Consider the following 14472-nt stretch of genomic DNA (forward strand, 5'->3'; position numbering starts at 1 on the left):
CATGCGAGAAGTTATTTACTGCAGGCCATATGTCACTAAGACTTGTTTCTGCTGCTCAGGCTGCATAGCAACCACCAGGAGAGTGAAGGAGTGAACTGAGCTCAATCCCAAAGGGGGGACGAAACACGATGTGATTTTTAAACTGGTTGACTCAGAACTCTGCGCCCTGTGGGAGCAGGATGGATCAAGTGACACTGAATATGAGGACAGTCTGTGTGGATAGCTGATACATGCGAGCAGGGCGTCTTAGCACCATCAGACATCCATGGTTGTGTTTTCATCATCTGGCCCGAAACTCCTCTTGCTGCATATAAATCAGTCTGAGAAGCATCAGGAGCCCAGTTTCTGTTCGACATCTGCCAAAGATAGCTGCTGCGCACGCAGTTTCTGTTTACAGCTGGCAGGGAAAATATCTGGGATTTTGACCTTTTCCAAATGAATATCAATTAATTTGGTGCTTTGTCAGTGCAGATGTTGAGCTTTTTATAGTGTGAAGATATATTATTCTGTGGAAACAACCAGTCAGTGATTTGTTCATTTTAAAAGAAGATGTCTCAATGGGAGCATCAGTTATTGTCTCTCTCTCCCTACTACAACTGTCTTTTAAAACTGTCTATTACAGGGAGCACTATGTAGTTCTGGAGAAGAAAATCATACTCAGATATATGATATTTACTATAGTAATAAGGTAATAATACAAACTCAGAAATATTTATTTGTTCCATAACTGAATAAACAAGCTGTTCTCAGAGGAAAATAAGGTCCCCAGAACACTGTTTGAACCTAGAAAGGTGGCAGGGTCCGCCAAATATAAACAAAGTAAAACAGTATGAAAATGTGTTTATTTTGTTAAGTCAAACAAAAATCATCTTTCTCTTCTGATAAGAATTTTCCCCCAAAACTACAAAATGCAATTTGTTTATTCAGTTTGTTTAGGCATAAGAAAGTCAGTCAGTGAAGATCTTTGTCTTCTGATTATAATTTCCGTCCGCAAAACTATAGTGCATCTTTAAAATACGAGTAAATACACCTTTTTATTTAGTTTTTTTTGTCAGTCTCCATGATCCTCTTTCATGACTACATGTTGCTTCTTCTCACTTTGGTTTGTATTTTAGATAATATTACAGATTACTGACTGCTGAGAAAAAAAAGGTGCAATTATAAATCCATCTGCTACCTCAGCACCATGGATTTATCAATAAACAGCACAGTAAGACTACTAAAATGACCGAACGATGGTTAAGGCCATAGATTTTAACTTGCACAAAGGCAGACACTGAAATATCGGGTTTTAGCTGCAGTGCCGACAGCTGCAAAAGTCAGCTTTATTTGAGAAAGTAAATAATTTGGTTGCCATTATATATTGTCCGCATATTTGCCTATTAAACTTAGAAATCACAGGAGAAAAATGTTAGAAGGGATGGATAAGGTTTTGTGAAATCACAGATATTACAGATGGTACTAAAAAAACAACAGGATATTAAAGATTCTGAATAATGAAGATTCATGATTTGACACAATGTGTCACTTTGTGTTGAAAGGTGGCAGGGACATGAGGGCTCAGATGAAAAAATATTTTTGAAATGGTCTTCAAAATATGTGATTTTAGGCAATGTATTGAGGGGATCATATGAGATCAGAGAAGATTATTACAGCAGGGGGAAAAAAATGCTGCATCAACATCAATTTAATCTCAGTGTCATGTCTACACACCAAAGCCAAGGAAGTTCAAAATTAAAATGAGCAGAGAAATCAAAAAAAGTTTTAAAAGCAAAGTAAAATCAGACAAAAGTCTCTGTGGCTGCCGAGGGGCAAAATGAAAATGATGATGGGATAATTTCCCTTCAAATCGTGAAAGGTCTTTGGTTTACCTGAGTGAGTGATGAATCACCAGAATAGTTTGAAAATTAAGCACTTTTCAAGGAGGATATTAAAATTAAAGCACATTTTTAACTTTGAAAACATAATGGTTAAAAAAGAAGCTTTTTCTGAACTTTCAAGACTTTCTCCGAACTTTACAGAAGAAGTAAAAGAATCATCCGAGTCAGAAGGATTCGTCCTCCAGGGACCACGGATTTCTAAATTCCTTCGTACCTCATCCAGTAGCTGTTGTGACCAAAGTGATGGACTGACAAGACAAACAAATGAGACAGATAAACCACATGTTTTTCTATTTAATTAATATAAATCACTAATTGATATAAAATGTTAAAGAAATAAAAAAGGCTGAAGTTTGACTTCATTTACTCGACAATGCACGCATTAAGACAACAATGCACGCGTTAAGACAGTATACAGGCTTCCCAGGCTTTACTTACAGGCCTTCTGGAGGAATAGAGTTCAGCATCATCTAGCAGATATTTTATTTGTTCTTTTAGCATTTGTCTCTGTAAAGCTGAAGAAACAAACATAGAACAGGTACATAATCCGATGTAAAATCCATGGTGATATACCAAAGGTCTGCGACAGAGTACCTTCAGTCGGACGATATCTCAGGAAAAGAACAGTGCCGGTGATGCACCCGTACAACTAAACGTTACAGGATTGTTGAGATTTGTTCTGACAGCATTGTAAACAGAGGTGCGTGACACACAAAAGTAAAACGTAACACTGCTTGCTGTGATCACTGTTTAACACGATTAAATTGGCAGGTTCGATTGGCAAGTTGAAATCTTTTCCAAAAGAATCCACCATAAATGAACGATGCGGTACAATAGAAGAGAGAAAGTGAAACTGCTAATATGTTCAGACATTGTTCAAACTAAAACATGTGTCAAACTGAATCTGCGGTTTTAACAAAAGCAATCCTACTCAAATGCCCGGATAACAGATTCTTCCTTGAAGAACATTTCTAACAGTCCAGCTCCTATGTCATAAGTTGAATAGATATTTTCCTATTTCCAAGGCCATTGGCAGTCTCAAAAATGCCCGGTAGGCCATCTTTGGATGCCAAAATGTGTCCCGCCAAGTGTTTTAAAATAAATACAGGTCTGTGCCACTATAAGGGCACCAAAACCCATCAAGTCTTTTGTCTTTTTGAGATTTTCTCTAAGATGGTCCACCCTCTGGATGTCTTCAAAGTCCTTTAGTACTTCTGCCTCTTCTTCTCGAGGCCAACTCAAATATCAGTTTTGATTTTGTCCAGAGAGTTGTCGATCTTTGTCAGAGTCTTTTTGATGCGTAACGCCGTTAATCTGGCGGACGGATTCTGGTACCAGCACTCCTTCATGAGTTTAGCCATGGAAGTTAAAGTCTGGAAATTAAATTGGAGAAAAACATCAATGAGTGTTATTGCAATGCTTTTATTCCTTCATATCAAAAGCATGACTTATTGACAGTTTGAATGTTACTCACTGGGTCTGAGAACCATCTGTTTGGGATGTTGGGCCTCTGCTGGTCCACACACACAACCTTCTTCATATCCTCAAAACTGGGATCACTTGGGACCACGTCATGAAAAGGTGGCTTGTAGTCTTCTACAATACCTACAGGTAGAGCACAGGAGGCAAGAATTCACTTTCAAGATCACATTACTTAAAACTAAGTGTAAAATACAAGTTATACTGACCACAGACTAACAAATGAAACATTAAGATGCTAAATGGATTGTTTTGACCTCAAGTTGCTCTAAAGTGCAGCTGTGGGACAAAATAGAGATGCAAGGTTGCTGTGGTGGGGGTAAATCAATATGTGAAGTGTTGCTGAAAGCCCAGCTCCTACCATCAAGCAATAAACTCATCCGACAGTGAATGAAGGAAAAAGGTTTTTTTACACATAAGATGCCCACAGTGTGTGTTGAAGTGTGTATCAAGGCCAAGTCTTTCTATCAATGTCAGAAAAGCTTTTCCTTTTTTTTCTTTTCTCATCACTAACACATTATTGCAGTATTTAGGATACATATTCTGCTTATCCACATCTTCAAACAATACTCTGCTTGTAGATAATGCAGATTCTCAACCTACTAGCTCAACACGTGGCCCGGTTGATGTATTTGATGAAAATAATTGATATAAATAAGACACCATTACGTTGAATCTAACAGTACAGTGTTGTGTAAAAGAACATACTGACCGTTGCTGACCGTCCTCCTGGCAATCTCCCACAGGACGAGGCCCAAGGCCCAGATGTCCACCCTCTTGTAGGACTCAAAGCAGTCCATCTGAATTGAGTCATCCAGTACTTCAGGGGCCATGTAGCGCTTTGTGCCCACTTTAGGATTGTTTCCCACATCCAGCTCGTTGGTGTCTTGAAAATGCATGACCGCCAGACCTAGCATGAAAACACAGAACACTTTAAAGATCTCCTTCATACAACGGACATATAAAAATAGCTTTAAATGTTTGTTTTTTCAAATAACTTCTCCTTTTTCTCCCTTATTGAAAATTCTAGATCAGTGACAAAATAGGCCATTTTTGTGGTGGATGTACTCTGATGAGCACATTTGCCCTCAAGGATTACGTTTTCATCGTAGCCCGGTTCATGGTTGCTGCCTGAGGTGATCTTCATGACCAACACCAAAACATTTTGAACCTTCACACCCAAATATATAAAAGTAGGGCCCAGGTTTAATCCATTAAGACCAGATGCAACATTAGCGTGTTTCTCCCTTTAGAGCCTGATGCGATGTGAGCGTGTTTCGGATGATGTTGTCACTTTTACAATTTGACCGAAGAAATGCATTGTGATTCGTTGTTGAACATTTTAAGCAAATTAATCTAACCATCTAAGCAGATGATTGAATGTGCACATACATCCTTGTGCACAAAGACATTTAAACATTCAAGTTAAGTAAGAAGAAAAACATAGATTTGAGTTGAGATGGACTTGAGTTTTGAGTTGATTTGAGTTTTCCTGTGATCGCCAACTACGGTGAAGACAAATCTAAATGCTGAAGCACTACTTATTCATCGTAAACAGCCCTGTTCCCTCACTCAGGATGTACTCAGACGATGAGAACAACTCGAGTGTGAGACAAACAACAGCCATCGTGTTTGTCGGGACAGCAAAATGCGTCACCCAGAGCAGACTTCATTACATCGAGCCTATAAACATGTCGGGCTTGTCGCCCAGTTATGGCTGGTACCTGAATTATTTTTTATCCAAGCATCTGCAAAATGGAACATTGATGTATTAGATGAAGTGGTCTGGTTTCCTCTAAATGTGTTTTTGATTAAGGGCTGAGCGGTACATTTAGCAGCGGTTGTTCTTCCTAAATTAACAACAAATGTGCCTCAGCAGATAGAAGCAAGCAGAGCGATATTAGTGCAGATGCATCTCCTATGCAATGCCCACGAACGATAACATCCAATTAACCCCTACAGTAGCTTTAAGGTGGTTAAAATCAGCTGCTTATTGATGCTGAATTATGTTAACAAGGACTGAAACACTCAGATCCAAAACTCAAAATTCTACCTGACATATTATGTATTTTTAGACACTTTGGAGGTCTTTCTCCACAGAGAAGTTTATAATAACTTGCTATGAAATTAAAAAGAGCATGTAAATATAAACAGTCAGTCTACTCACCAAGGTCAGCAATGCAGCACTGTCCGTTCTTTTTGACCAATATATTCTTGCTCTTCAAGTCTCGGTGGGCGATAGCCGGTTTGCCCTGAGTGCCGAAGATCTCGACGTGGAGATGCGCCAGGCCGCTGGCAATGGAAAGCGCCATGCGGAGGCAGCTGGACGCATCCAAGGTGCTGAGCTGAAGGTAGTCGTACAAGGAGCCCATCTCATGGAAGTGAGTGATCAGCCACAGCTGAGTGCTGGAGTTCCTCGAGGTCATGTCTGATGCTATGAAGCCTATAATTGAGAGAAATACAACAATGTCATTCATAAAATGTTTTAATTAACACGTCATTGTACATAACCATTGGGACAGGTTCGGTTACTACAGGACAATAAATAATCAGTAAAGAGGAGGTAGAATGGTCTGCACAATTATTTCTTACTTTTCTTAAATAAGAGATAAATACTAATGTTTCTAAAAGAATAAATGTCTAAAATATTATGTATTTCATTGACAGCCTCTTGATATTTTGTTGTGTATTATGCCCTGCCATAATCAATCAATTTAAGGACATGCTGGGTTTAATTATCTATTAGTTATGCAAAGATTAATCAGAGCTGGAAAGCAATAACAGATATTTTTACAACCAATATACATACATTTGCAGTAAAAATGAATGTCTTAGTGTCAAAATTTAGAATAAGTAGTAATAAGTAATTAAGTACAATTCTGAGGTACTTGTACTTTACTTGAGTATTTCCAGGTTTTGCTAATTCATACATTTTAGAGGCTAATGTACTTTTTACTCCACTACATTTATTTGATAACTGTACTACTTACTTTGCAGTAATTGTTGTTTGGTATTAATCATGTTACCAATCAGAAATTGTTATGGGTGGGACGTTTAAATCAATTTATTTTATCAGCAATCGGACAAAAACAAAATAAAACATTTATTCTGAAAATTGGTCATTCCCTCATGTATACATGCTAAGTATTATTATTATTATTATTATTATTATTATTATTATTAAGTGTTAAGCCTGATTCAAGTCTATGTTTTTAGCATTTATTACACTTGAGTTGTTCAAATATAAGTGTCTACACAGGCACAGAACGACAGAAGGATATAAAAACAGGAACATTTGTTGTTGTGTCTCACAGCTCGCTGAATCCAAATGCATGCATTACAGTACGTACCCAGGATGTTCTCATGTCTCAGCAGCACTGTGTTGTAGATCTCCGTCTCTCTGAACCAGGACTTTTCGTCTCTGGAGGAGAAGATTTTGACTGCGACACTCTCTCCCTGCCACTGACCCCTCCACACTTCACCATAACGGCCTTTACCTGGTCAGAAAATAAACATTGGGGAATGAGTGTTTGCTATCGGTATGAAGGGAACAACACATGTAAGCTTAGTGACCATGTTCTTGAACTTCCAGTTTCCAGGGAGAACAAGAGACACAGTAGGTTGTTGTAAATATCACATTGCTTTGCTGCCCCCTTGTGGCCAAAAATCAATTCATGCAAACTGAATTTGTAGAATTGTTGTTTGTGGACTGAGTGAACTTTTTATTTCAACATTAGTGACTCTCAACCCCAATAACTATGGCGACATATTTGTCCTTGTGAAAAGAGGTTTGTTATACTTAACACTTAAAGGGCGACTCCACCATTTTTTCCACATTAAAGTGTGTTTACTGGTCTTGGGGAGTAAAACTGGACGTGTGTGTGCGTGTATATTTGTGTGTATATATATAAATATATAAATATATATATATATGTAATAGTATTCCCCAAGACCTGTAAACACACTTTAATGTGAAAAATGGATGGCAATACCCTTTAAAATACTTCAGCCAAACTCAGTAACAAACATTGTGCTATTGTTTTGGCACTGAGGACACATTCATGACCGTAAATAAAGTAGATACTTGTACTGCATCTATTGGGTGGTCTTTGAAGTAGAAAAAATGTGCATTAGGATCTGTGAAAATTTGAACGAGAATGTCCAATTTGAAAGACTATCAGGCAGCAATATGCTACAAACAAACTGTAGAACCAAAACATCCTACAAAGGATTTTATCTATATGCCCTTACACATACTTTATTTGTCCGTCACAGCATGCTGCCACACCAAGTACAGCTCAACTGAGGCTTACTTGGGCTGAGACGCAGCTCCATCCTCTATAGCAGGACTTTACTGCATTTTTACTGCCTGTGTCAGCACAGCAGGAGTGCCTCATTGAAATGAATGAGGAGGCTGAGTCTTCTGAGCCAGCACTATTGTCATTATGAAAACAGCCTCTAACAGGACACTCACCCACACACTCATTGAGTGTGATTTGTCGTGCAACGGTTCTCTGAACGAGGAATGGGAGTCCTGAGCCACTTCCTGAAGTGCAGGAATGATCCAGCAGATCCTGGGAAAGAGGGAAAAAACAAAGAGTAAAGAGCTTGTATATTTACATGCGTTTTTGTGTGTATTTGCATGTGGGCTATTTGAATGAAAACCTCCCCAAAGGAATCCCGTGGCTTCAGTCTTAAAAAATGATGAAATAGGGAGCATCTGGGACTCAGATGGAGACTTGCCTTTGATGTGGCACCCACACGGGATGGAGGGTGGCAAGCTGTGTGTGTACCAGGATATTATGTGTGTGAGTGGGTGTGTGTCTGTGCTGGGAGGTGCAGGGTGCCCCCTGCTGAGTAAACAACAGAAGTGCCACCCCCCTCCCTGGTGACTGGTGTGGGCGCTGGAGATTTTATCTAATCCGAGGGCCAGACTCGAAAACAGGCGCAATGCTGCTAAGCCTTTTATTTTTATCTCGGCTATGAGACATGCAGCATCCCGGTGCCAACACAGGGGGGCAGTGCACAGCAGTGGAGTAAGCAGCTGCCGAGCAAAACAAACGACTAAACTGGGAGGGGAGGACGAGGATTGAAAACAACAGAGAAGAGTGATGCCTCAGATAAACAGATGCATAATGCAAGAGCTGCCTGAGAGACAATTTGGAATCACAACAGAGGAATGTGAGGCAGAGGCCATAAAATGAATGATGAGTTACTCTGCAGAGAGTTTAAATCCCTCTCTTTGGTACAGGAGGATTGTTTTTAGGAGGGTATATTTGGGCCAGGCCGTTAAGCGGCGGGATGCAATCAGAACGCTGCAATATCATTATAATCAGAGATGACTTCTGGGCAGCAGGCTGCAGAGGGACGAGCACATGTGTTTCAGTCCGATTTGCTTTTTCACAGCCACACCACCGTTCCTAATAATCTTTCTCATGGTGGTGCCAAGCAGTTTTTAATTATGCTGAAACAAACACTCGGTTGCTCCATATTTGGGTTTTCCTTTGCCAAGTGCATTGATGGACTTTGGAAATGGTTTGAGAGAACGCCAAAATCAGCTTTTTCTTTCTCCAACACACACATATTTGAATGATCAGACTTTAACAGTTGTACATGTTATTTACAAGTTTCCAAATTACAGATAAATGGATAATCTGGGCTTTGAGGAGTTTAGACATGCTTACAAAAGAGATTCAATGTTCTATGACAGCCAAAGAAGACACATTTAAGCCATAAATGTAAAATAAATGCTCCCTAGAAAACACAAAGTTTATTAATGTATCTTAATGCTCAACGTTTGTTTTTGTGAGGATGCAGAATCACAAAATGGACGGTTACAGCCACAACACTGTGAGCAGTTTGCTGCTGAACTTGATTACACAGTGGGAGAGCCAAGTGAATGTGCTGGGTTGTCTTTCAGGCTAAACCCTGACCACAGGACTCCACCTCGACTCTGGATCAGTTTAGCGGGCCTCAAAACATAAACCACTCTGCAGAAAACTTACAATCCAAGCTTGAGTGGAGGGAAAATAAATAGCCAGAGACAGTCCTCTCACAGACTGGAAAAATGACAGAAGAAGCAAAACAACAATTTCATTCCAGCAACTGCACCACCTACCTTAACACACACACATTTCATGCATATGCAGCCACTATGCATTGTTTTAAATATATTTTGCATAAGAATGACCACATTCTCCTGAGATTATGCTCTGGAAAGTTCAGAAGCCTTAGTCTGCACTGTTGAATCTAATTAGTTTTGGAGACAGATGTTGCACATTTTGACCCAACAATGACACTAAGCACTATAACATTTTAAGGCTTAAAGGGACAGTCCACCGGAAAAAAACATTTCTCCTCTTATCTCTAGTGCTATTTATTCCTCTAGATTTTTTGAGCGTGAGTTGCAGAGTTTTGGAAATATTGGCAATAGAGATGTCTGCCTTCTGTGAATATAAAGGAACAACACCTGCAAACCGTATCACCATGCAGAAGGAAGTGTGCATCTACTCACGGAAGAAAGGCTAAACTAAGCTAGGACGCTATCAATGTCTACATCCTGCAATGTCACAAGGACAACCGTCTCCTCCATGAGTACACTGATGCTTCCTTCTGTGCAGTGATATAGTTGCTGTGTGTAATTCAGCCTAAAGAATATAGTTCCTACATGAAACTGCTCACAACAAGGTCTGTGGATTATCTTGAGTAATCGGGTCATGATTTCTGGAAAGACACATTGCTGTTGAGTTTTCAAAATGTATTTTTCGAGCACTTTGAGCACCACGAGCCGAGTGAGAAGGCAGACGTCTCTACGGCCGATATGTCCAAAACTCCTTAATTTATCCCAAGCAGTTTAGATGGATAAATAGCACTATAAATAACAATGCAGTGATTAAGCCTTTAAATTGTTTGCTCCCACCACAGTGCTTTAAGTAATTCACCACTGTAGAACCAAGGAAGCCATTCAGATAAATTAAATAGCATTTTTAACTTCACAACAATGGTCACAAGAACCAGTCTGGCATTACGTCGAAGGAAAACAAAAGTGGTTCCTTTGAACTGCTTTAAGTTTTCTTCAATTCAGTACTTGTGCCATATTTAAGACAATCACAGACACATTACTGCCTTGATCAGAAATCTGAATTAAAAAAAAAAAAAAAAAGAGGCAAAAAAGCTTTATTGTGCAATCATGTCTCTATTGTATATGATCTTGTGTACAAAGAAGAGGCGGAAGTCCCCACTAATGCAACTGCGCTTTGGCTCTTCAGCTGAATCCCTTCAGTTAACACAACACATAATTTTGGAAGGGGGTTTTCCATCTCTGTTGTTAGTACACATTTGACTATAAAGACTCTATGATCAAAGTGTACAGAAAAGAGCCACCATGCCACCCAAAATCAAAAAGATTGGATCTGCCATCACTCTAAAAATGATTGATAGGTCTTCAAATGACTCACACCAGACAACAACTAAATCTAAATTATTGAGGGTTTCTGGTGCTGTAAAATGTTTAAGACTTATAGCTTGACAAGTTCACATCTATAATCAATTGCATATATAAGAATACTTGAAATGCATACGGTTAAAAATCATATGGTCTTCTCCATGAAAAAAAAGCAAATCTACCATAAAGGATTTCAAAAAGCCTTTTCACTGATCCTGAGCCAGATTATTTAATATTTTATAATCTGTCACTGAATTCTGGACAGATACATATTTTCTGACACAACACAGCTTTGCTCACACTGTACTGTACATATCACATGCTTCAAGTCTGTAAAACCAACTCAATTTAGGGGAATCTTTCCGTAGTTTCCATCTTGAGTGCCTGATGACACTGTGTTAAACCAACTCTGCTACTCAGAACATGGAGGCACTGCATGGGTTTTATTCACTAATTCAAAAGGCAGACGTGATGTGCCTCACTAGAGATTGTGGTCAATTTATAACCCAAAGGGAAACAGGTGGGTTAAGATAAAAGACTGGGATTCGATTTGGCTTAATATTCAACATGGCAGTCAATTAAAATATGCCTTGAGCTGCTCTTTTACTATTCTTTCTAATGAGCTGTGGAGGTAGCCTCCTCCTACATGGTCTCCACTACTCACCGCCAGAGTGCTCTCCCCCACGTTGGATGCTATGAGGCCGTCGATAGTTCCATACTCGGCATCTCGTGATGTTAGTCTCTCCATCTGGTTGTTGTGGATGCGTCTGAACACCAGGATGGCGATGACAGAGAGGACGATGAGGACGATGATGGGTGCCACGATGACGATAGCCAGTGTGGTCACGCTGTAGTTGGACACCTCATCAGCTGTGTGGGGGGAGAAACATTTACAACGTGTGACTTCTCTTTAGACTCAGATCAGGTCATCATTTCAGACATTTTAGAACACAAAGGTTGATTAAGGTCTAAAGAAGGGCTATTCAATTACAAATTCAATTTTGGCCGATTGTTTAGCTTTTCGCGATGACAAATATTAAAAAAACACAAATTAATGTAGTAAAAATACCAAGGTTTATTTTAAGTTTATCTGGAAAGTTTGGGGTTTCACAATAGGGGGTTCAAAATATCATATTCTTTACCACAACACCATCCAGCCATGAATAATGTTGACATACAAAATAACTAACTTATTCATGGTGCTGTGCTCTCCTCTTATTTTGTACTGCCTTGAGATGTATATGCCTTTTTTCTATTGTCCCACCTGGTGCCTGTCCCACAGTATATGTAAGATGGCACTCAGTTTCCCCCCTGGGGGATTTAGTATTTCGTATTGCATTGCATTGCATTGCATCGAATCAACGTGTTCTTGTTGCAATCTCTTACATGTAAATCACATCTATAAGAATGTCCGTATGAGACCTACATGGACATATACAATATATATGTAGATTACATAGTTTGTCATCTATCAGATTTATGTATACTGAGCCACTCTGAGGTTGCTTCCGGGCCAGATGTGGCCTCCAGGCCGCCAAATGAATAGGCCGGGACCAAAGTAAAGCTGCTTAAGTAACAGTTGGGAGAGTCCACTAGTACTCTACAGGGATACAAGAAGAAGAGGTGACCATAATTATGTAGTTTGACGGAAAAACTCTTGTTTACTCCTGTAGCTTTTCCCCTGACAGGACCACACACACTGAGGCTCGACCAAATCACAGGTTTGCAGCACCCAACAGACCATCTTAAGAATCCAGTTGAGGGCGGGGGTGCACATGCGCATGAACATTCACACACACACACACACAGACACACACACACACACACACAGACACACACACACACACACACACACACACACACACACACACACACACACACACACACTCTCTCTCTCTCTCACACAGACACACACACACACACACACACAGTGAATCTCATCAAGTCAGCGGAGGCCAGCCTAAGGAACTGACCACCATTCACACTTTCCAAACATTCCGAAGGGAAAGACGGCTCAGCTCTGCCTACAGCACAGACAATGATCCCCTTTTCTCAACCACTCCAATCATGAACTGTTTCTCCCACATACACACCACTAGCGACACACTTCAGAAACTCACTAGACTCGAACCAAACATGTGGGAAGGGATGTATTTAGACAGCTTAAAAAATATAGTTTTCACTTGATTGTTGTATTTGTGGCAACGTAACAAGAGAGACTTAGGCCTGTCACAATAATTACCTTATCAACTTATCGATATTCATCGTTGCGTTGTGTGATTGTTTTGGATATTTTAATATCTGTTTGACATTCAAATTCCAGTGTCTGAATATTATTAAGAATTTAAAGTTGATTGCTCTTTGAAAGGGTGTTCTTGCAGTATTGTTGTATCATATTATCTTTACTATCTCTAGGAGACATTAAATGGTCTTGACATGACCAAAAAGTTGTTTAATAAAGTTTTTTCTGGGACAATATATCATCCAACAAAAGTAGTGATTGCGACAGGCCTAAAGACGGGAGGTTTACAACATATGGGAATACTGTGAGGATGAGACAAAAGCAACATGAAAACCACTTGCTTTATCCCTTTTTTGTGGCACAGGGAATCAAACCCCCCAAAAAGTACTTCCAGAGGAAAAGAGTAAATTCCCGCACACACTTTTCACCTCTGCATTGATAGATTTATTAAGAAAGGTTGAGGTTTCTCAAGACATGATGCTGATGGTGATGTCTTTACTAATAAATCTATCAATGCTGAGGTGAAAAGTGTGTGTGGGAATTTACTCTTTGTCACTGGAATCCCTCAATGTATAACTAAAACGATGCAGCTTTAGTATTTATGGTATAAATATAATGTAAAACTCTGCCATACAGACAAAAGTTAAGGTGAAACAATAAACAAAAAGGGCAACAATGGCTCTGTGTTTAACTGTCTCTCCTTCACTCCCAGGTGGCTTCACCCTCTGGGCTCCTGTCAGCCAGCTCTGACAGAGAGGACAGAGTCGGGAAGTGGACCATGACTAAATCATATTCAAAACCTCTCTTTGGTTTGCCCACTGTCTCCCCCATTTCTGTTTCATAAGGTGCCAGGAGTGTGACCACACAGAGGTGTAACTCAGGCCAACAGAAACCATCCAGAACAGCCGTGGCAGACAATTTCACAGGCGATGGCGTCGCCCTCTCAGCGGAGAATGATGGAGGGGAATGAATGTGTGTTACTTTGTCTATAACAGCAAGAACTGACCCACATGATCATCCCTATCCTGAATGCAGAAAGAGTTCAATCAACAGATGGAGCTCTTGTGATGCATTCTGGGTTGTATATTACTGTACCTTTGACAGGAAGCTGCACAGTGCTGTTCATGTTACACAGGTGCCCGTGGCAGCACTCCACAGTCTGGTCTCTGGAAGGTGGGGTCTTGCAGGTCATCGTGCTCTGCTCGTAGATCTTAAAGCAGCCTTTCTGGTACAACAGCAAGCCGGCGCTGACTGTCAGAGAAGAGAAGCACTGCTGGCCCATGCAGCGATTCCCTGTTGCACATGTGCTGCCCTCACACACACACTCGTGCTCCTCTTTGATCAGGGGCTTCACTTCCTCCTCTGCAAATGAAGATGAAGAAGGAATGAAGGAGACGCAGCTGGTAAATAAGTAAGCCTTCGACAAG

The 14472-nt window shown here is 40.1% G+C and overlaps 1 protein-coding gene across 2 annotated transcripts in view; it reads right to left on the reverse strand.

Moving 5' to 3' along the window:
* Window positions 1-2156: 2156 nt before the first annotated feature.
* Window positions 2157-14472, reverse strand: part of LOC311262483 (activin receptor type-1-like) — a 45128-nt gene continuing 32812 nt past the window's right edge. For both annotated transcript variants that reach the window (XM_084361871.1, XM_084361870.1), the window contains exons 5-12: window positions 14141-14407; window positions 11468-11673; window positions 7834-7933; window positions 6710-6856; window positions 5527-5802; window positions 4072-4269; window positions 3355-3485; window positions 2157-3253 (exon numbers count right to left, since the gene is read on the reverse strand). In XM_084361871.1, coding sequence (XP_084217997.1) covers window positions 3119-3253; window positions 3355-3485; window positions 4072-4269; window positions 5527-5802; window positions 6710-6856; window positions 7834-7933; window positions 11468-11673; window positions 14141-14407 — 1460 coding nt within the window. In that variant the 3' untranslated portion in view covers window positions 2157-3118. The remainder of the gene's footprint in view (window positions 3254-3354; window positions 3486-4071; window positions 4270-5526; window positions 5803-6709; window positions 6857-7833; window positions 7934-11467; window positions 11674-14140; window positions 14408-14472) is intronic.

This window comes from Pagrus pagrus (assembly GCF_965226575.1).
Source record: "Pagrus pagrus genome assembly, chromosome: 9".
In the NCBI taxonomy this organism is placed as follows: domain Eukaryota; kingdom Metazoa; phylum Chordata; class Actinopteri; order Spariformes; family Sparidae; genus Pagrus; species Pagrus pagrus.